We start from the raw sequence: 23,630 nt of genomic DNA on the forward strand, positions 1-23,630 counted from the left end.
GTTTAACAAAAATGAAAGCTTTTCTTGTGTCAGTACATGACTGATTTATGATACATTACCCAGTATTTCTCGTTTGACACCTCCAGACAAATACGTTACTAACATGAAACAGTACTTATAAGACAGCCATTTAATGTTAGACAGCAACAAGAAGCATGGTATGTTTGATTACTTGATCACAGTTAGACTACAATTAACTGAGCGATGTTGGACAAATCAATGTAGTTATGCTCACATTAGTAAAATGCAGCAGGTTCAGATCCCTCTTATTTCCATTTTAAGTATCACACATTACAAAACACCCAGGCTGTGGTTGATTGAGAAAAAGCAATGTGAAGCAAAGCAAACCAGGTTACTTATTTCATTTTGACAGAGCTGAGTATGAGAAGTCATACAGAGTGAATTTCGGTGGTATACAGTACATACAATAACGCATACAGTAAATTCATAAAGTGACTGATGTACTGGACTGCTACACAAATGTATTCAAAGACTAAATAATTGGAGCCAACATTCGAACCACTGGAGGTTTAAACGTTCATATTTGTGGACTACAGATGTTAAGACATACAAGCATGGGAACAAAAAATAAAACTGTTCAAATCCAATCAAAACTAGTTTAAAAAGGCTTAATATATATTGCTGGTAATAGTTTTCTTCTTAAGAAAATATAAATTGTGCGACTGAAGCTTACAATACGCTGCTGGCAGTTGCGCCAGGTTCTTGTGACCTGCTGGAAAAGGTTATCTGAGAGGTGCCGTGTGCTGAGAGACTCAGAGGAGGAGAGAAATGGAAACAAGGAGAATCAACAAACTGGAAACTCGTGATACCGGAATCCCTCATGGTGACGGAGATGCTGCTATGGCGTTTGCCACAGTGGAATGCTATGGACTTAATATGTGCGCGCAAACAGCAGCCAAACTGGAGGTGGACGTATTTAGATACATAAATAAGAGGACCGGGGGGGGCAGGAAAATGAGTAGGAGAAACTGTAGTGTCCAGTAAAGCCCCAAAGCGGACTCAGTTGGTGTGGTCCAACGCACACAGAAGCTCCTCCCCCTGCAGCAAATACTGGCGGCCCTGCAAGGGGGCGTTGACCTCGCAGTCGTAGCGGGTGAGCTGCGGCAGGTTCAACAGTGATGAGGTGGCGTCTGATGTGCTGCCTAACAGGCAACTCGCCAAATCTAAAGACGATGACAACAGACCACAGCTTATATTAATGCTCGAACAAAATCATTAACAGAGCAATCAACAAAAGGTCTCCATTTACCTGAAGGCAGCAGAAGTACAGTTTGGATTGTGCCCAACTCAGCCTTCAGTTTTTTCCCTTGTTCCACATTTTCCATGGGCAAAGTTTCCTGGAAAAACATGAATTGTTACTCTTTGGTGTCAAACTCAGATCTGGCCCTCATGTCATTTCATGTGGCCCATGAAAGCTTGCTACAAGTTGATGCAAAGAAACAGATTTATAGGAGAAATCAGAATATCCAGACACTGTATATAATGTATCGCGATATAGCCTAAGAATATATCGACATATTGGTTTTGGGCCATATCACACAGACCTACATTACGGTAACACGCCTGCGATGGCTGGCTGTTACTGTAATCCAAAGTATGAACAATTGTTATGGCAGCTGGCTTGACTTAGACTAAATGGAGGCTGGCCTCACTGCAGTCGATTTTCATACAGTGAAGGTAACGCCACTTTGGAGAAATAAGGCGGGGGGATCACATATTTCTTGTCCTTCAAGCAGCCAAATGAAGCCTTAAGAATGCGTTCGCCCCTTGGTGGTTGGCTGACTACTGGTTTTCAAGTTCATGTGCAGCAGAGCCCACATTTTAAATGTAAAAATCGCTGACAATCAAGCTAATTTAATCCTGGAAGCCAAAATTGTGATCACGATAAATGTGATTAATTGTGCACCCCTACTACATGTCTACTCAAACACAGTGCAGCTCAACTTCTGGCTATCCATACATATGCTCTGCAAAAAATACATATGCTTGCTCAAGATCGAGTTTCCCCCCCAGGGCCCGAGCCCTGCCGCCAAGACGGACAATCTGTGCATAATTGACAAGCCCAACAATGTTTATAATTACTTATAGACACCAAAATATGTCGGCAAAGCAGTTCTTTAAAATTAGACAAGGCTATGACCTGACTAAATGAAGCTCCTCCACTCACATAGTTCCTTAGCACCAAGATGCCACAAGATGGTGCCAAGGCAATATTTTTATATTAGACATGGCTTTGGCCAACCATAACAACAATGTGGCCTGCAACGAAAACAGGTTTGACACTGCTGCTCTAACTTGTGATGTGTTGAATGCTGAGCCGTTACCTGGCCAACAATTTCTCCTATGTCATCCAGTTTTCTTTTGCGCTGTGCATTTTGAGCTGCCAGGGTGCGGAGGGACGCTTCCTTGTCCAATTGTGGTGTTCTACAGCACAAACATGACATGATGACACTCACAACACAATATGGGGAAAAGGGTGGGAGGAATAAACCACATCATGAGCATATTCTACCTCTTAATGAAGACAGAGGAAGTGGGGGGAGCAGAAACTGACTCGGGTGGTGCCGGGGAAGTGCTGCCACCACCTGGCGTACTGACAGGCAGGCCGAGATAGTTATGGAGATCCTGCGTGGCTTGGGCAGGGGAGTTCTCGAGGGATTTGACAGGTCCGCAAGACAGTGGCTGTTCGGGGCTCACACTGCGCAGCTGGAAGTCGTCATCCATGGGGATGTAGGGAGCCAACATTTCTAGGTCCAAGTCCTCCATTGTCTTATGGGGAAAGGAACATCCCATTATTGTATGCACCTTGTTTATCAAGATCAACCATGATTTTCATCAATACTGCCTGACACCATTACCTGTGTGGTAAAGGGGGTCTTGGGTTGTGTATCAATGGCAAAAAGCTTCTCCACTAAGTCTAGTTTGAAGTCAGAGATGTCCGGGTCCATGGTTAAGCAAAAATCCAGAGGAGGAGTAACCTATAAATAGGAATCAAGTTTCCTTTTATTGGAGAATGGAACTGGAAATGCCTCACCTGGATTTTGTCATGCAGTCCAATATAGAAGTGGATGAGAGTACAAATACAGTGTATTCTACCTAGTGGGAAGGTTTATACAATACAGTTTAAATACCAATTCAATTAGAACAAAAATGTTACAAAAGTTAATATCTCAGCTACTGCAACAAAAAAGAACAAAGCGTATCATGTATATTATGCAATATTTGTTCCAAAATCTTGTTTGTAAACCAATTTGTTCTTGAACAGGGTCATTCCAGAAATGAGGTTCCACAGTAAATCCATTTGTTGGTGTTTACAACAATAAAATGATTTAAATGAGATTAAGTTAGCCTTACCTCTGCTGTGCTGTGGCTGGTTGTTGACGTGGCTGTGGGTCGGGCATAGTTTTCACTTTTCCCATTCACAGCGGCGACATCGACACCGAGGGGCTCACTGGGCGGCAGAGGGGAAAGAGGCAATGCCAGCTTTTCACTAGTGGCAGGAAGCATCACGTCATTGTAGAGAGGCACGTCTTTCAGCAGCTGAATGTCAGAATCTAGACGATAGAGTGGAGAGCTGAAGCATTCCGGACATTAACAGACTTCAGGACGACCAAGTGTGCATGAGGTCACAAACCAGGGCAGGTGAAGTCCAGGGAGATGATGGTGTCTCCAGCTGCTGGGGCCAGCAGAGTCAGGGCCTCGGGCTCTTCCTTCAGCTGATCATACAAGCTGGTCACTGGCTTTGGCTCAGGCGTTTGTGTAAACAGCTTGATGACATCCAGCTCCGCGGCCTTTTCCTCCTCTTTCTCCTTCTTTTTCAGCAGGGTTGCCGACTTCTCCAGTGGGCAGTTCTCCACAACAACCTTTCCGTCATCCTGCTGCTCCTCTTTTACAGGCTTGACATCTTCTGTCTGCTCCAGAGACAAGATCAGTTTCTCTTCCTGGATGCCGCTGTAGGAGACACGGTATACAGTGAACCGTCGTAGTACACTACTCACAAATTCATCTATTTGGAGTTTCTTCTGAGGAACCTATCCTAATCTAAAACAGACCTATTTGTGTTTTTGGGCACTTTCTATTATGCCCTAAGAAGCCTCAAGATGGCACCAAAGCCCTGGCTAATTTGAAAGTAGTAACTGGTGTGAAGGACATACTGTATTTTGAATTGATACACCTCGACTGAGAGAGAAGCTTCGCATGTCGGGTAGAAGCAAAGTTTAACCTGGGTTTCACTTATCTGCATTTTTTATTTTATTTTATTTTTTACGGAAGGGATTGGCCCTTATCCCCTGCGATTAGCAGGGCTTTCCTGTACTTAAAAAAACAAAACTGTAGAAGTGTCTGTTCTTTATTTTTAACCACCCACATCACTGAAAATCACTGCCTGAAATTATGGAATTCTTGGAACTTTCAAAGCTCTTTAGTACCTGAGAACAAAGTTGACACAGACCACACATTGTGGCTGAGAGTTCTTATTATTGTAGATGACAGTTGCTTGTGTCTCCACCCACACAAACCCTCCTCTCTTGGCCAGCATCCGGTATTGGCCTGTGCTAACCTGGCCTTTTGCAAACACTGAAACAAATACAAAAACAAGTACGTTTATGGTACACCGCTGGCCAAAATGCTGCAGTTGTAGTTAATTTTCAACATCATCCAGACTATATTCAAGATTGCACAGTCTTAGCAGTGATTCTTACAGTTGTGATGAGTCTTGGTGAGGTGGTCTGAGTCGAGAGCGTGATAGTACTCGTACACAGAACGATCCAACAGGTCCTCTGGGTCATATCCCAAAAGCTCAGTAATTCTGTAGGCGCGCAATATATGATCAACATCCACTGTGCCCTCTCCTCAAGTGGGAAGTTACAAATCAAGATCTTGTAGTAGCCACAGTGAGCACTAGGTGGCTGTATGACAACACAGAAGGTGACAGGCAAAGAGAAGGACTATAATCTGCGCTCACCTCTCATCACAATATGTGAACTTCATATCCATTGTGTGGCGACTGAGAAACGTCTTGGCATCCAGAGGGACCTCAATGTTGGAAGGGTGTGGAATAGGATCACAGATCAACACCAGATAAGGAACCCGTGGCTCCTTGTGGTCCTCGGCAGTCTGCTCATTGAGGCCACTGTGTAAGCGCACATGGCCGGCGCAGTGGAGCACCTGTCGGTGTTACAGGAGAACAATGTGTTACTTTTAGACTTAAACAATAGGATGTCCTGTCGTCCAGCGTATGTAAAAGGTAACTTTTGTTTCTGCACAAAGGGGACTGTATTTCTTCATAGTATTAGAATCTAGTGGTGCACTAATAAATGTATCTGTATCAATCGTGGTCATGGTTCAGTACGCACTAAATGACAATAAGTCATTTTATTAGGATTTATTTGAACACGTAATATTTTATTTTTATTTACTTGCTCTTATTTTGAAATTCACAGCCCTACTTTTCTTTAGTAAATGAGAAAACACACAGTTGTGTTCATATGTTTGATTACCTGGGCAGTATTTGTAAGATGGGTATAATTCTTTAAAGAAAACATGAAGGGCCAGGCAAAAAACATTTAGTTCAATTTTAATGGGATTAAAAAACAAATGTCAAGCATTTCAGAAAAGCATTATCATCAAACAAAACATAACCATAAAGAAATTAATGATGGTTGTTGTTCAGTCATATTTAAAAAAAAAAACAATATTTCACAAATTCTGCTAGGGTATGTAAACGTATGAGCACAGCTGTACATATTATGCAGACATACGTACCCCTATCAGATTGGAATGAAAGTGTAGGATACACCTTTTTCATAGCCTCTAGGTGGTGCTGGCATATTAGAATTAAAGTGTACACCTTTCTCACAACCTTTAGGTGGCAGTGGCATATTGAAATGAAGTGTATCGCTTTTTCATAACCTTGAGATGGCGGCATACGTTTATAAAATGGGAAGGTTTTATTTAATTTTCCCGTATACCCATGTATAATGTGCACCATTGATTTTTGACATTTTTGGGGGAAAGAAAAGCGCATTACACAAGAAATTACGGTACTTTGGTTTTTGTGTTTTGGCAATTGTGTCTGTCGTAGACAAAAGTTCAACGGTATGTCTCAAGTGTCAAACAATGCTTAACTACGTTGGTGGAACTACAAAAAACATGACATCACATTTACACCGACATCACCCCAGGGAGAAAATAAATGGCAGACAAAAACAAGGAGTATGCGTCCTGCAAACTTTACCTGACACATTGGGACAGCATGATTCAAAGAGGGCAAAAATATTTACAGTGCTATTGCTACTTTTACTGCTGTCAACATGCACCACTTTTATAACGTGTAGACAACGCCGGGTTTCATAACATGCTGCCTGGACACTTGAGCCCTGTTATAAGAAATTTGCAAACCTTGTTGTTGCTATGACCTCAGACGGCTGGATGTCAGGAGTTACGCAGTTAACTCAATTACAGCACTATATTACTACGACTGTAAGATGAAAAGTAACGTTCTTCAGACACGCCCCCTCGACAGTCACGCTTCTGATGATATAACCAAAGATCTGACAGAAGCTGTGGTGGTTAATGCAACCAAATGTACAGGTACAGCTCAATAAATTAGAATACTTTTCAGAGTATTTTCAAATTCCGTACACGTATAAGTCGCATTTCTTTTTGTAATATGAACGACTACATAAAAAGACCAGACTGAACAAAAAATCCGAAATGGGCATCATGCTTTGCAGTATGAACGTAGCCAAAGTTAATTTGTGTTTTGGCTATGGAACTGTCATGATGTAAATAAGTTATCCGAACTCAGTAATTCTATGGTTAATATCTTTTGTATGGGCTTGAGGCAGAATAGCCTCCTAATGGCCTATCAGATGTCAACATCTGTGTACAGTACATACACAATTATAGACTGATTGTTTTGGATTTAAATAATGTTCACTGATTAATGGCCACTTCGCTTTGCATTTGGTTATTAGGTTACTAGTGATGAAGACATCAGCCAACATGCACTTTATATCCTTATCAAGGTTTCAGTCCAACTATTATTATGACAACATCCTTCCATTACCTTCCATGTAGCAGACTTGACATTGACAGTGCGGCCCCGGCTAGTGAGTGTGCACTTCATTCGAAGGAAGAAGGTGCGCTCTGTGTTTGGTTCCTTTGCCTTTTTGGAGCCTGAAAATAGACCACAAAGAAGAGAGTCAACTCAAAAGATGGATATTTTGCCATTTCTTTTCTCTTTGTGATTAGAATTTAAAAGTGCCTGTATCGTAATGGTTCAGGTAGGATGCTTTTCTCACTCTGAATACTTTCCTTACCCACTGTATATTGCATTTTCTGACCCCCTTAAATTGTTCACTCTGTTTTATTGCAGCCATTTGCTAAAATCATTTAAGTATTTTTTTTTCCTCATCAATGTAAACACAGCACCCCATATTGACAGAAAAAAAACAGAATTGTTGACATTTTTGCAGATTTATTAAAAAAGAAAAACTGAAATATCACACAGCCATAAGTATTCAGACCCTTTGCTGTGACACTCATTTAACTCAGGTGATGTCCATTTCTTCTGCTCATCCTTGAAATTGTTCTACACCTTCATTGGAGTGCAGCCGTGTTTGATTATACTGATTGGACTTGATAAGGAAAGCCACATACCTGTCTATATAAGACCTTACAGCTCACAGTGCATGTCAGAGCAAATGAGAATCATGAGTCAAAGGAACTGCCTGAAGAGCTCAGAGACAGAATTGTGGCAAGGCACAGATCTGGCTAAGGTTACAAAAAAAAAAATTCTGCTGCACTTAAGGTTTGTAAGAGCACAGTGACCTCCATAATCCTTAAATGGAAGACGTTTGGGACAAACAGAACCTTTCCTAGAGCTGGCCGTCCGGCCAAACTGAGCAATCAGGGGTGAAGAGCCTTGGTGTGAGTGGTAAAGAAGAACCCAAAGATCACTGTGGCTGAGCTCCAGAGATGCAGTCGGGAGATGGGAGAAAGTTCTAGAAAGTCAACCATCACTGCAGCCCTCCACCAGTCGGGGCTTTATGGCAGAGTGGCCCGACGGAAGCCTCTCCTTAGTGCAAGACACATGAAAGCCCACATGGAGTTTGCTAAAAAAACATCTGAAGTACTCCAAGATGGTGAGAAATAAGATTGTCTGGTCTGATGAGACCAAAATAGAACTTTTTGGTCTTAATTCTAAGCTGTATGTGTGGAGAAAACCAGCCACTGCTCATCACCTGTCCAATACATTCCCAACAGTCAAGCATGGTGGTGGCAGCATCATGCTGTGGGGGTGTTTTTCAGCTGCAGGGACAGGACTGACACTTACTGTGTTGCAATCGAAGGAAAGATGAATGCGGCAAAGTACAGGGATATCCTAGACGAAAACCTTCTCCAGAGTGCTCAGGACCTCAGACTGGGCCGAAGGTTGACCTTCCAACAAGACAATGACCCTAAGCACACAGCTAAAATAACGACGGAGTGGCTTCAGAACAACGAGGTGACTATTCTTGAATGGCCCAGCCAGACCCCTGATTAAACCCAATTGAGCATCTCTGGAGAGACCTGAGAATGGCTGTCGGCCAACGTTCACCGTCCAACTTGACAGAACTGGAGAGGATCTGCAAGGAGCAATGGCAGAGGATCCCCAAATCCAGGTGTGAAAAACTTGTTGCATAATTCCCAAAAAGACTCATGGTCTGAATACTTTTCATTTTTTTCCTTTTTAATAAATCTGCAAAGATTTCAACAATTCTGTTTTTTTCTGTCAATATTGGGTTTTGTCTGTACATTAAATGAGGAAACAAATTAACTTAAAAATGATTTTAGCAAATGGCTGCAATATAACAGAGTGAAAAATTTAAGGGGGTGTGAATACTTTCCGTACCCACTGTAAATGTCACTAACATGTATGTAATGAAGCCCATTCATCAAATTTCTATACCTCCAATCCTGTCCATGGTTGTGAGGAACTTGAGTATATCCCAGCTGACTGCAGACATCAATTAAGTATGTAAAGGAGAATGCTAGCTAAAATGTTTTGAGATTGTTTGATTCCGATTGTAGATAATGGTGGTGGTGGCGGGGTGGGTGGGGGTGTACAGTAAATGTGTAATAATTTGTTAAAACACAGCGACAGAGGAATGTACTGGTGATAGAGCATATTCTTCCAGTATACCAAGGGAAAGTTCTCATACACTTTGCTCTTGTGAATTATGACGATAAAATGCTCCATACCTGTTCTGTGAACCAGCATCTCCCTCAGCTCCTCCTGGTCACAAGGGTGTGTGAAGTCATACACGCTGTGTCCAGTCAAGTCAAACTGCAGAGGTGAAGACAAAGACAGTGTAAGACATTCACACGCCAGCATTTCATGCACCTCTAACCTTCTTTATCAAGAAGTATCAGTAAAAACATAGCCTTCATTGTTTCTAAAAATATTAAACACATGACCCAGACCGCTTCCTCTTCGCTTCACTTAATGCTGACACTTTCAATTTAAACTTACCTGTGCCAGGCCAAGGCACTTGTTAACATTCTCAGAGAGATAAATGATATCGCCATCTTCTGACAACACCATGAGAAAGCCCTCCAGAGCTTTTAAATAGGAGCTGTTCAACTGTGTGTCCAACTCGCTCTCTTCCTCTGCTTTCAGCTCATCTGGGGGGTAAAGAAAAGAAAACAATGAAATTAAAGCAGCATCTATGGTTTTGTTATGCATAAATGTGCATGATGTTCAGATGTACCGCATATGACGGTTTAAACTATTAAATGTGTAATTGGGTTAATTTGTGATTTTGGCTATACTTGGCTCAGCTATCATGGATAATTACTAATTTGATAATTAGGAAGGCCTTAATTTCCTCTCAAATGATTACTTAAGTACAGTATAGCTATCTATTTATCTACATCCAGATTGAAACTAATGTTATAGATTCATTAAGCAGACAGGAATTCACCTTCTGAAGAGTATTTTCCTACCAAATTTATATAATAAAAATCACTTTTATTGTTTCTTATGTGTAATTTTCTAATTTCTAGAAATAGTGAATTGTGGGTTTTTGATAGCTATTAAAAATGCCATTAAAAAATTTTCCCAAAAATAAATAAATACAATCAGTGTGTAGTGAATCTATAGTATATAAGTTAACATTTTAAAATTGAACTACAGAAATAATTTACATTTCCCATGACATTATAATTTAAGAAAAAAAAAATAAAAAATAGCTTGCGAACATAGCTAGTAAGTCTCTTGGATACTTGAATTTTCTGAGAAGTGTTGCAAAACTGCACCTCTTCCTCACTCTACAGGGACTGTGCAGCATTATGTCACCTCAAGATAGGAAGTCAGGATGTTTTTAAGACAATAACAAGCGAAAACAGGTTAGATAGATTTGAGTAAGGCTGTTTTGTTAAAAATGGATTACTGTAATGCTTTGGTGCAGAGGAAACTGGTCGGGCACTAAGCTAAGTTTGCATGCAGATTACTTTCTGCTAATTACACTGCTAAGACTCCTATCTCACTGGCCTGGAGACTAGATGACAACCTGATGGTGACTCGAGTCTCCACTCGTTGCGGAGACGTCTCTGTGACGTCTCCTGTCGACTAGCAGGGTCGCATGTTCGATTTCATGGGAGACCTTTTGGCGACTCCTCTATACAGAAAAATCTTAAAGAAACTTAATGTCATAAAACTTGGACATCTCTACATGTGCCCACTTCAACCCATGAAAATAGAACGATCGCCCCAATATTTTGGATTTCATGGACATTAACAGGTTTTCCTCAGAGTACTGTCCTGGTGTCCAACAGCACGCATACAGAAAACACACACACATACATTATATAAGATATCTAGTTAAAGACTATATATACTGTATATAGGCCTATTTCAGCGAAGTCCGGATGAATTGGTTTTCACGTTATCTGGTGACATCTCCCAGACATCTTTCGGGTGAGAGCACAAACAATATTTTGGTCTCCCAGGTCCCGGAGTCACCGCGACTGATCAGCCTCGGCTGTCTCGGCGACGTCTCTGCCAGTGAGATGGGTCGTTTGGTCAGCTCACCTCATCCATTTATTGATTGTGTCAGTCATGGCTCAAAGACTTGAAAAAACTGGTTTGGGAAGATGATGTTGATAATTTATTTTGGTTGTATTGATGATTTATTTTGTGTTTGTAAAGGTTTGGGAAGATGATGTTGATAATTTATTTTGTGTTTGTTGATTTATTTTGTGTTTGTAAAGTATAAAGGCTTCTTGTCTGGTTGGGGGTGGGGGGGGGGGGTCGCAGTGAGCGCATACTTTGATGTACACAAGCTGGCGTCTGGAACCTGCTTGTACCATTTTGATAAATTACAGCATAATAAATTAGCGATATTTTTAGTATATTAAGTTAGCGATTGAACATGATTTTGGGGTGGTTGTGCGTTAATGCGCGATGGTATATAACAAGCAATATAAGAGGTCTAATACCAACTTGAACGATGTGGTGTTTGGTAACTCAAGCAAGACGAACATTTTTTTATTTTTTATTTCCTGAAAAGTATTGATTTTGGAGATGCGAGGGTTCCGCCCAACAGCAACAATATGGTGGCCAATTATGTCCTCCTTTTAATTCCATCCACTGTGACCTCTCACAATGATAGCAATATTATTTGACCCTTCCTGAAAACATCTGAAAGCAGTGACTGACCAGTGCCGAGCAATTTCCTCATGCGCAGGTAGCTGATTGTGAGCCTCATGACAGAGGCCTTGTCTAAGCTGGAGCTGACACTGTGAGGCAACGGCAGCTGTTCGGCGAGTTCGTAAAACACCTCCGACTCCTTCCCGCGCCGACATCGCGCCGCATCCCTTGACTTCTCCTTCCTTCGCTCCGAGCTCACCCTGCGGGAGACAGGTGGGCGTAAGTCATTGCGGCCACATAATGGCTGTACAGCATAGAATTTCACTCCAAGAAAGTCCATCCCTTCACATGGCAGCTGGATTCTGAGAAACAAAAAACAAGCTTTCAGCCAAGCCATCATCAGTAGGGTTGGGCATCGTTTGAATTTGAGCGATTTGAGTCCCGATTCCGGTTCTTCATTTAGATTCCAGTTCCAAACGATTCTCGATTCTGATTCTTTTAGGGGGCTGGGTCAAAAAAAGTTTGCATGGTTTAAATAAGTGGTGTCCAAATTTTGAACATCCATTTTCTTAGCAGCCCGTAGCAGATTAAGATAAACATTTGACTTAAGAGTTCTTTATAACCAGTTTGTGTAAATAAACCAATTGACTTAATATTTATTAATCAATATTTCAGCTAAAAGTTAAATATAGCATTGTTAAAATAGTTATTTGCGACTGTTTTATCACATCAAACGGCTAAGTGATTCATAAAATGGATGGATGGATGAGTAAAACTTAAAAGCTACAAACATAGAAGTAAAACCGGTACTATTGCACAGACCACAAACATTGAAAATCTTTTTTGCAACTATTAGGTAACTTTAATTTTCCAATGTTGCAGTTAAATGGTAGTGCAGATAAATTGTGCACCAAAATAAATGTAAAAGTATGTACATAATTTGTTTCACAAAGTAAACGTCTTTCAAATTGAGAAGCACATGCAGCTCACGGCCACGATGTAATTTGAAGCTCTTTAACAAAAAAAAAATAACTTGATCAGCTTACAAAATTTAGCTTTTTCAGAATCAAATAATTGGTTTAAGGCAGAACACTTTCTCACAAGCTATTTCATTGAAGTCCATACTTTTCAACACAATCCAGGGTGCTATGTATTATGGCGAAAATAAGACATATGCCAAAAATCTAAGTCTGCATACTTGTGGGCTTCTTATTCATTTTGACAAGTCAAAGCAGAGAGAATAGTTAAAAATAGTTCTGCATGATGGAACAGTATGGACATCAGGAGCGTGCAAACAGAGCCCCCCTACCTAAAATTTTAATTGAACTATATAGAGTAAAATGCTTTGAAACCATCCAAAATGTCTACATCAAAGGCAGCTGATGATGTATTTTTCAATATGTAAAACGGGAATGTTATTTGGCTAATTTGTGGACACCGCCTTCGGAACTCCACCAGGTAAATAATTTACCAGTCTGAGTGGAGTCATTATCCACATTGTTGAGCAGTTGATTTCCCAAGCGCCTTCACCAATCAATACTATTGAAAAATATTTATGCAATGCTATATCAGTGAGAACCTCATATGGTGCACTCATAATGTTAAATTTTTTGAACACTTCTGCCGTTTCTGTTTTATGTCAATGTCTTGATTACATTTTAGCATTCCTTCCTCCAATTTTCACTCCATCTGTAAACAAAGATTCATTAGCTAAACACTATTAAAGTTATTTCAAAAAGGTATATTAGAATCCTTAAATTCTAATGTCACAAAGCCATCAAGCTAAGCTTTGAGGTTATTCAGCGGTGCAAAATGAACCTAAACCACATTCTTTGGGCAGATGGACTTTTAGTCCCAGCTTCGTCATGCTAAATCCAAGAAACGCTGGCAAGTTTTTAAACAACAGCCGCATAATATTAGCTGCAACACCAGTAGTTGGATTAAAATTGGAAAAAACAAAACTGCAGGCTTTTCTTGACTTGAAAGAATACAACCAGTCTCCTGATTACCTTCAGCAAGAGAAACTAGTTGTCCTATTGAGTTATGACTATGTAGTTCAGATAGAAATAAAATATGCTTCACAAATGGCACAGTCATCAAGCCACACAAGACGTAAGCGTATGGCACAATACTTCAGTGGTTTGGCAACTGTCAATAGATAACAAAAGAAGCCTGGAGCCTGTCTTAATGCAGTGGAATGAATTGCAGATAACCTTTAGTGAAATGCCAGCCGGAGATGATCCAACTTTGAGGCCAAATGTAAGCAACAGGGATGTGTGACCATAATAAGGATTCTGAGGCTAAAGAGACATTAGCCACTGGCTCTAGCCAGCTAGCTGCTGAGTGGCTCTAATTATTTGATTCAAAATGTTTTATTGAGGTCACATTAGTTAACTTTTTCAACATTAACACTTGAGTGACAGTTGGTGTTAAAGAAACAACAAATTTTATTATACCCTCATCATTAAAGTTAATCAAGTGTATTTCTTTAATACAGGCTCTATGATGCTGACACTCGACAGTTTCACTCTGGAAAGGACCCAAGTCAATTTACATTTTATGGGAAAATGTGTTTCAAAAGCGGCACGGTGAACGACTGGGTAGCACAACCACCTCATAGTTCTGAGGGACTGGGCTCCAATCCGGCCTGGAGTTTGCATGTTCTCCCCATGCTGGTGTGGGTTTTCTCTGGGTACTCCGGTTTCCTCCTCCATCCCAAAAACATGCACGGTAGGTTAAGTGAAGACTCTAAATTGTCCGTAGGTATGAATGTGTTGTATGTTTAAATTAGACTTTACACCGATCTGATCGGTCTGCTCTGTATCGGCCGATAATTAGCATTTTATGCTGATCGGCTTTAATGTCACAAGTCGCAACCCGATCAATGAGGTCACTGATCTGCTCCCCAAAAGACATTTACTCCACGTCGCCGTAGTGTACAGTATATTAGAATCCATAAGCTAGTTTATTTTTAGCCTTGTCACATGTCTTTTGATGTAGTACTGTAAATATCTGACCATCAATAAAGTTCTTTAAATAAAACGTCAACGGTGTGAGACAGTCAACATCTAACGCTTGGATCAGACTACAAGACAAATTTGGTCTTTCACGATTGCACTATGTCAGACAACTGCAATGAAATCTTGCATTCCGATACCACCGCATCCCATTTTTTACGATCACTGGGCTTCATCTTGCCAACTTAAACATGAACGGATACACTCGTTACCATGGCGACGACGACAAGAATGTATCGCACAGTGGGTTTATAAGAACGAAATGGGAAAAACGTGTTGGTGGTCACCGGTGCTCAGGAGAGGATGTTCGTTTAAGGCTTGCTTGAGGTATGTTCACGTACCTTTAATACGATACGGCTCGTAAGCAGGCAACAAAACGTTATGCAGCCTAGCAAGCTAGTGCTAGCACTAACGGTTGTAAGCGAACATGCAGGCGTTCTGTCGAACCATGCTCTAAAGTTTTGGTGTGTGTGTGTGAAGTAATTTAATTACAATAAAGTAATTCAATTACAGTAAGTTAGCACCCATTATTTCTGGCACACCAACAATCAAAAATGTCACAAAAAGTGGATACATTAATTATTGTACGTACTTCCTGCCATCTAATAGAAGACCATTCATTTGTTCTGGAGAAGAAAAGAAGAATAGAAGAAGAATCACCTTTTATTGTCATGAACATGCATGCATGTACACAAAATTTGTTCTCTGCATCTAACCCATCACAGTGAACACAGACACGTCTGTCACATTCTGTCTGTCCCTATTCCTCACTGGCATAAATAGATGAACAAAGATACATTATTTATTGTAAATATAATTTTTTGAGCAATTAAGTACACAAGTACATACAGTAAATGAACAAGTCATTTAAATAGACACATTGCTGTATCTTCTGATCGGATCGGTGAACGGTTATCGTTTTTTTAAACTCGCTGATCGGTCCCAAAAATCCTGATCGTGTAAAGCTTAGTTTAAATGTGCCCAGCGATTGGCTGGCAACCAGTTCAGGGTGTAGCCCCGCCTCCTGCCCACAGTTAGAAAATGGATGGATGGATGAATGAGTTTCAAAATACAAAGGAATCAAGAGGTCGACGTGTCACAGAAAACATGTTCGACCTTAGAGGTTCCACTGTACTAAAATGACCACTAAAAAGGTGACAGGTGTCAGCCTTTTCAAAACATAATCAAGACAGAGGATTGTTTTCCAAAGTATAGTCTGCCATACAATTAATAAATTCTGTTCATCAACATTCTAAACTGCAAGATGCTGCCCCAGGGAGTTCATTTGCTTTTTGTGTTACTAATCTAAGAAACAAATTGCTGTTTTCCCACTTATTTTAATGAAGACGCACACACTGCTTTCCCTCTATATCAAATAGTCCAGGAAAACAGTCCCCAGCAGATACGAACAACTTCCCAGGCGAGAGGCCAATATTATATAACAGTACTCATACACGTGGAGTCATGCTTGACCAGCAGTCCTCTGCAGTTCAATACTACAAAACACAACATGTATGGTTTATCTTCTCATATTATCCTTGTATCATTTTCAAATAAAGTACAAATAAATACCGTGACTCTATGAACATTATGTATACTAGTCAGTAACAGATGTGAACCAGTGAACAGGAGATTAATGGTTAAATAAACCAGTGCACAATGAAAATCACTGCAGCCAGATGTTGAATTTCTGGGGCTGTTTGTTTCGACGGACTAACACATTTCACTGGAGATGTCAACATCAGTTGGTAAGTATCGTTGAATTTAAAATATTCTAATATATTACATGATTCAGTGCGCAGAAGCACCACAACTAGAAGCTCTGTGAGAAAATCAGAAGAGGGCTGAAAATGTCAGGCCAATGACCCCTTCGCTGACATTATAGGAAACAGGACGCAAAACACAACGCGTGATGAATGACTTATCTAATTTTCTCCAATAAAAATCAGACTGTACTGAAAAGAGAAGTCTCATTTTTAAGAGCATTGTTGACAAGAATAAAAAAATAAATAACCGACCCTAATTGCAGCCTGGGAAAAAACAACAAAGAGAACTGACTCCAGGAAAGAGAAGGGGGGGACTGTACAGACTGCCAGTACTCCACTCTCTAAACAGGGTGTCAACATTCCTCTCGCTTAGTGTTCTGTTCAATGGCTGCAAGTGTTCCTCTAGTGCCCTTCTTTTTTTTGGGGGGGGGGGGGGCTCAGTCCAAAAACCAAATTCAAACCAAAAAAAAAAAAAAACAAAAAAAAAAAACAAGGGACTTCATACCAAAATAATTCCGTATACAGGCTGCAGCTATCAAGCATTCTACCCATTACCCCACTCCAAAAATTTATTTTGCATTATTAAACAACTGTACCAATACAAAATGTGTATGAAGTACAGATATTATTTTTGTCCACTTGGGATCACCATCTTCACGTTCGACACTGTAGTATCTGTGACTCTGAATGTGAATCTGAATACAATTTCCAAGTGGAAAACAATATTATTTAGGTTAACACACACTTATGCACTTTACCTTTTCAGTGTTTATATAAAACTGTCATGTATTTTACTTTTGTGCTCCATATGCACAAATAGGTTCTGTGCAAATTCTTATTTCCAGAAGTTTTATTGCTTTAAAAAATGTGTCATTTGTGATGATGTTATTATATTATCTGTTATTACTGAACCGATATTGGAGCATTTAAATCGATATCAAATCCAATTGCAACCTAAAGAACTGAAATCTAATCGAGTTGTGGTTCTTAATGCTCAGCCCTAGTTGTACCTAGAGGTGGTAGGCTATATAAAATAGTAAACATTAGATTCAAAGCCCCCCCCCTAGGTGCGGTGCACATTTCACCCCCATTAGCTTCTGTAACTTCCGCCTTCCTTGTTTTCACAGAGATACACACACTAGCGCAACAACATGGTTACCGCTAAAGAGAGCAACATGTTTGTTTAAAATAAAGGAATTGTATCATCAGTGGTTTAGAACTGGTTTAGGTTTGCAGTGACAGACATGGAACAAGTAACTGCATGCTGCAAAGTTTGTCTAAATCCCATTGCAACAAAAGACACCGCAGCACAACAAACTTATTCCTGCACTTTATTTGTTTTAATTTAAATTTTAAATGGGGGTTACTTTTTTTTGGCTTTTCATAAAATAAAAGTACAATGTGTTTTTTTCCTGTTTTGTACTTATTTTCTTCAAAACGTAGATCAATTTTTGGTGTGAAAAATATTTTATTTTTAGACGACCATATGGCCCAGCCCTACTCTCAGGCTATGTTATAGTAGTTAAAAAAACAAAAACAAAAAAACAACAACAGTATTTTAATCAACTGGTTTTCCCAGCTAGTGTCGAGACTCCTCACCTACTCACGTTCTGTTTACTGCACAGCATTTGTTAAGATTCCTGATTCAAATAGTTCAGTATTTCAACAGTAGGGAAAGGTGTTTCACCCTGTGCGGTGAAATTATTACTTTTCTGTCCTTATGAATGCCAAAATAATGTAAGATATAAAAAGGCAAAATTTATTTAAAAAGAGAACACAAAGCAAAAAATAAAATAAATAAAAAAACAAATAAAGGAATACAACTGGGTTGTAAACCTATTTGGTGTTGGTAAATTGTGATACCATTAATCTACCTAAAATACAATTGAAAAATTTGCGACAAACCGAACAACCAAACGTAACCAAGGTTCTTACCCGTACAATTATTTTACTGTTAAAGAACGGTCTGATCCGATGTCTTTTTGAACAACTACAAATGCATGACCGCAGATGACCACAATTGCACATTATCTATCATCGTTTGCCCTTTTCAGTAATTGTATGACAGCCCATTTTGAATTTTACAGTCGATTTACCTGGTGAGGAAATTAGTGTTATTCATCCAGTTGATAATTTGCTTTTGACAAAAAGTATAATAAAATGTAAGGGATATATTGTACAGGTATATTTGGCCCATGTTGAAATGTCAAATACCCTTATAAACACCCAAAATATGAACATGCTCCTACTAAAACACTGTCCTGTGTTTTCCGGTTGGGATAAAAGTATCTTCTGGCAAGGATTGATTGTCCAGTTCACCAAACTCTCCAAAGCCCTGAAGTGCTTAAAAAAAAGATGTCAAGTCAACCATCAATTCAAAACTACTTTTATATCACATATGTTCATTTTGTTAACATGAAGGAACTATACTCTAATACCTAAGCTCAACTTCCACTGAAACACAAATTTGGCAACTGCTTCTGACGTCAATCCTCTGTGATTAAGGGATGAGGCAGAAATAAAACCACAAAGTAGCACTGTGCAACTTAACTTGCATCCAACCCGAGTAAAACTATGACAAAGCAGAAGTCTACACAACCCTGTTCAAATGCCAGGTTTTTGTGTTATACAAAAATGACAAGATAAATATTTCTTAAATCTTTTCCCACCATTATCAGAATCAGAATCATCTTTATTTGCCAAGTATGTCCAAAACACAAGGAATTTGTCTCTTATTGTGACCTATACCAACTCAATTGAAAGAAATATATATTTTTGCCAGGGGATGTAATAAAATGAGTTAATGTGGGCACATCCTCAGAAAATGGGAAATGGGTGTATTCATAATACCCATCATATACAAACTCATGTAAAAATGGGAGTCAGCAAACACCTGCCATGATTTGAAGTGCCTCTTGTTAACCCTGAATAACGTTCAGACGTTCGAGTTGGAGTTACTGACTTTTTTTTGTTTCCCAGCAGAAGTCTGCAGGCTTTGTGCCATCTTCTTTCTTCTTCTTTTCCTTTCGGCTAATCCCTTCTTTTCCTTTCGGCTAATCCCACCCTGTGGCGCGTCATCCTTTTCCATGTAAGCCTATCTCCTGCATCCTCCTCTAAAACACCAACTGCCCTCTTGTCTTCCCTCACGACGTCCATCAACCTTCTCTCTTGGGTCTTCCCCTAGCTCTCTTGCCTGGTAGCTCCATCCTGCCATACTGACTCATAATTAGCTTTTCCATGACTAAGGCCCCACTTCCAGCAAAAGAACCCCTGCGTTAAGGTATGATGCTGCCACCACCATGGGCCACTGTAGGTATGCTGTTCTTTTGGTGAACAGCATTGTTGCGTTTGTGCAAAACATACCTTTTGGAATTATGGCCAAAAAGTTCAACCTTAATTTCGTTGGACCATAACACGTTTGGGAGACTGTAAGATAAGGCATCCGTCTTGCCACCATAACCCATAACCCAGACATACGATGAGGGAAAATTGTTGTCACATGTACTAAACACCTATTACTTGCTAGAAATTCCTGTAGCTGATCCAATTTTGCTGTAGGCCTCATGGCAGCTTCCGTGACTAATCAGCTTCTCCTCGTTTCACCAATTTTGGGTCTAGTTCTTTGTAATGTCACTGTTATGCCATTTTATTTTATTTTTTTAAATTGATGATGACTCTTCAGTGTGTTCCATGGTACATTTAATGCCTTGGAAATTCATTTGTACCCTTCTACTGACTGATACCTTAAACAAACCAGACCCCTCCGATACCGCTGAAGCTCTGCAGACCACTGCTTGTGCTATAAGATGTGACTATAAAAATATCAGGAAAAGCCTATTAGAACACGTGAACTTTATTTGGGGTTGATAAAACCAACTTTAAACGGCAGCAAATGTGTGCTGACTGGCATTTAACATGAGTTTGAATGTGACTGGTTGATTCTGAACACACCCACATCCCCAGTTATAAGTGTGCACACTTGTGCAAACCACATTAAGTAACTTTTTTTTCCTCCACCTCACCCCCAAAAAATATTTTTTTCAATTTTATTCTATTAGTCATAGGTCACATTAATGGTGGTAAAAACAAACACCTGGCATTTGAACAACCGTTGGTAGACATACAGCCACTTTAGTTAGCAAAATACACAGAATTATCAGACCTGCACAAGGTACAATGTGCCAAATTTCAATTTGGCAACAAGAAAGCAAGATGGACCAAAGGTGACTGGGCTACAACAACATAACTTCACTGAGATGTTTCTTTAAGGGGACTAAATAAGAACGGCAGGTAACTACGGTATGTAAATGGGGAACACACAAAACAATGTTTGAACAATTTTATTGCTGATGATTGTCAATACTTGCTGCGTTGCCCTGTTATTACACTGCGGTGTCATTCCTGCCAACATATTTTTACACTTAGCGACTGACACAGTAATGACCTACAGCGGCCCTATGGTGTTACCAGGCGACAAACTTAAACATTTTTAACAAGAACCACATCGCAGCAGTGCTCGCAAGAGATGAGGGCCATCAATCGCTACAACGTCAAACCTAAACAGCAGCTATTACCACGATAAAACGTGTCAAGAAAACTAGCGAGTCTCACCGACCACAAAAAAAAGAAACTAAGTGTAAAGAGTTACCCAATTAATTAAATTTAAGTGTTTTCTCAGACATGCGGTAAAGTTGGGGAAACAAAAGTAACCGAGACCAACAAAGGAGCGACAGAAGCTCGCTCAATAAATATTATGCGGGTGCTAGCTAAGTTAGCCATTAGCTAGCAAACACATTATGTCGTCGTAAACGCACTACGAGTAACATAAAACCTTGAAAATTCAGTCTATACCGTCGCGCTAATTTTAATGTTTAAAAACTCCAGGGACGTATTTGGACAAGTTGCCCCATGACGTTAGCTAGCGTCAACGTTACCGTTTCTTTTCAGGTACAATTCCTGTGTCCATTTCAGGACCGAATGACCCGGAGTTGTGTCGCTCTATCCGTATCAAGCTGCCTCCTTCACCGTCGACGAATAATGCCAAACACCAGCAGATTGTCGCCGATATGGGCTCGTTACTCCTTAAGTGCTTTTCGTATGAGTTACCGCCGTGCGTATTTGGCGAGGAAATAAGTCTTCTCTGCGCTTAAAGGCAGGCCATTCGTCCGCAATTGGCAGCGTTGCCACGCTGTAAAGCTGAAACTACTACACTAGCTCAGCTCAGGCACTAACGCTTACTTCCCCCTCCGCCCCCCTCCCTCGAGGCCACGGGGACGCGCAATCACGTGCTCAAACCCTCGTACACGCGCCCACGATATTATAGGCCAGAGGTGGCCAACCAGTCAGAGATCAAGAGCCACATTTTTTACTGTTACTGCAAAGGGCCACATCATACACATGAACATCATTTGCTTTCGCAAATGCAGCAATCATTGTTTCTTTCAGGTCTATTCCACGAGTCCCGTCTTTTAATGGCACAATATCAACAAGTTCTTCTTTTATCAAACAATCGTTTGACACAGTCCGTGTAAATATTGCCAATTCAGGTTTGTCTTGTATGTCACAACTCTCATCTAATGCAACACTAAAATACTCACATGATTGGAGGTCAGAGTGGAACTGTGATTCAATAGCCGTGCTAATGTCCGATATTCTCTGCTCAACAGTGTGGCGGGACAGTTGAAGGTCTGATACCATTCGTTTAAGTTTGTTGTTTTCAGGACACAAGATTTCAGCGACGTCACCGAGGCATTTTTTTAATAAATTCCCCTTCATTGTATGGCTTTTTGGCCCTTGCAATGTTCCAAGCCAGTTGATATGATGCAAGCGTTACAGTCTCTGGATGCTTCATTATTTTTTGGGAAAAAACTGCATCTGCTTTTCTGTCTGCTTTTTCAAAGTGACCAACATGTGACTGCAAAGTTGTCCCTTTCAGAAATTCCAGGTCCATGTTCGCGTGGAGTGAGCTGAAGATTTGAAGCTTTGAAATGCGATAAAGACGCCTGACATAAAAGGCAGAGTGGTTTGCCGTTACGCTCAACAAAAAAATATGAGCTCTGCCACTCTGGTAAAAACATCCTGTGTTCATCCACATATTTTTGTTTAACTGTGGATTTTTTCCCTGCCATTTTGAGAGCGAATTTGACAAATTATTTTCTCGAAAGATCGCGATCCGACTGAGAAACGTCGAGCTATTTTCATTCAATGCGCATGCCAGTTTTGCGAAAATACCGTAATGAACTCACGCAAGGCGCGCACGCACGTTAAAAAACCTAAACTTGGATATGCTTTCATGCCTTCATAAGAGCTGCATGAAAACGGGCAAAGAGCTCCGGGTTCGCCACCCCTGTTATAGGCCATCGTGCAAGCACAGTTAAATGTTGCTTCATCAAGACAGTGGCCCAAGCCTTTATGAGGCCCCCTCTCCCTTGACTAGTACCGAAACGCGGGTCACCCCTCTCTCCTGCAAAAAAAAAAAAAAAAAAAAAAAAAAAAACATGGGTCATTACACTTTTGGAGGGCATTTTCGCAGCCAAAATTACTGAAACATGCATTGTGTACATTATAATTGTCCTGAGACATAATGTAACCGTAGCTGTATTTAGAACACCAAATAGCTCGTGAACACCCCGTAAAATGGATTTTTTCTGTTTCCTTGCCTCCTGATGAGTAACTTACATATCAGATATAACTGATAAGTTTTAAAGCAGCATTTTTTTGGTGTGATTTTGTTGATAGGTCTTCCTCGTAGTTGTTTTATTTTGTTTTATCACACATATTTTAAATAGTAGTAATTATGCTCTGAACTTCTGTCTCTCAACATACACGCAACCTTGTTACTAAAACGTTTTATGACATTCTGGAGGATGAGGTATAAAGTGAGCCCCATTACTCACCAAAAGGGCCATCAATAAGCTAATTGCTCTGACAATTAGAAGAGCTAAGGTAAGTGAATTGTAGAGTGATTGAGCCACCTTTCAAGCCCAAGATAAGGTAAGCTAAGTCCTCTCTTCAATTTTTTTTCATATTTTTTCAGTAGTTTCAACCATAATGGATGCAACCCTGTTACTCATCAGAAAAATACAAACTATCAAAGTTTTTCTTTGTTATATAGCTGTATTTGTTCTTGACCAGTAAGTATAGCAGCGAACACAGCTAGTATGTACTCTTGAACAAAAACTCTAACATTAG

At 40.1% G+C, this 23,630-nt stretch overlaps 1 protein-coding gene across 1 annotated transcript; it reads right to left on the reverse strand.

Moving 5' to 3' along the window:
- Positions 1-115: 115 nt before the first annotated feature.
- On the reverse strand, positions 116-21,698 carry hif1aa (hypoxia inducible factor 1 subunit alpha a). Its single transcript, XM_061696290.1, has 15 exons — positions 21,374-21,698; positions 11,726-11,916; positions 9,539-9,690; positions 9,268-9,352; positions 7,091-7,200; positions 4,985-5,187; positions 4,722-4,828; positions 4,449-4,596; positions 3,656-3,972; positions 3,376-3,575; positions 2,880-2,999; positions 2,534-2,790; positions 2,346-2,445; positions 1,271-1,358; positions 116-1,184 (listed from the first exon to the last, which is right to left on the reverse strand). The coding sequence occupies exons 1-15, from the start codon at positions 21,403-21,405 to the stop codon at positions 1,021-1,023; spliced, it is 2,274 nt and encodes a 757-aa protein (XP_061552274.1). The 5' UTR covers positions 21,406-21,698; the 3' UTR covers positions 116-1,020.
- Between the last annotated feature and the right edge of the window lie 1,932 nt (positions 21,699-23,630).

Source organism: Phycodurus eques, chromosome 14 (genome assembly GCF_024500275.1).
Source record: "Phycodurus eques isolate BA_2022a chromosome 14, UOR_Pequ_1.1, whole genome shotgun sequence".
Classification (NCBI taxonomy): Eukaryota; Metazoa; Chordata; class Actinopteri; order Syngnathiformes; family Syngnathidae; genus Phycodurus; species Phycodurus eques.

Excerpts from the sequence above, each read along its gene's own strand:
- hif1aa (XM_061696290.1), bottom strand. The coding sequence starts at position 21,405 with ATGGACACAGGAATTGTACCTGAAAAGAAACG. Across the intron at positions 2,446-2,533 it reads TCCTCTGTCTTCATTAAGAG|AACACCACAATTGGACAAGG; the intron begins GTAGAATATGCT and ends TTTGTGCTGTAG. Across the intron at positions 1,185-1,270 it reads TGTACTTCTGCTGCCTTCAG|ATTTGGCGAGTTGCCTGTTA; the intron begins GTAAATGGAGAC and ends CATCGTCTTTAG.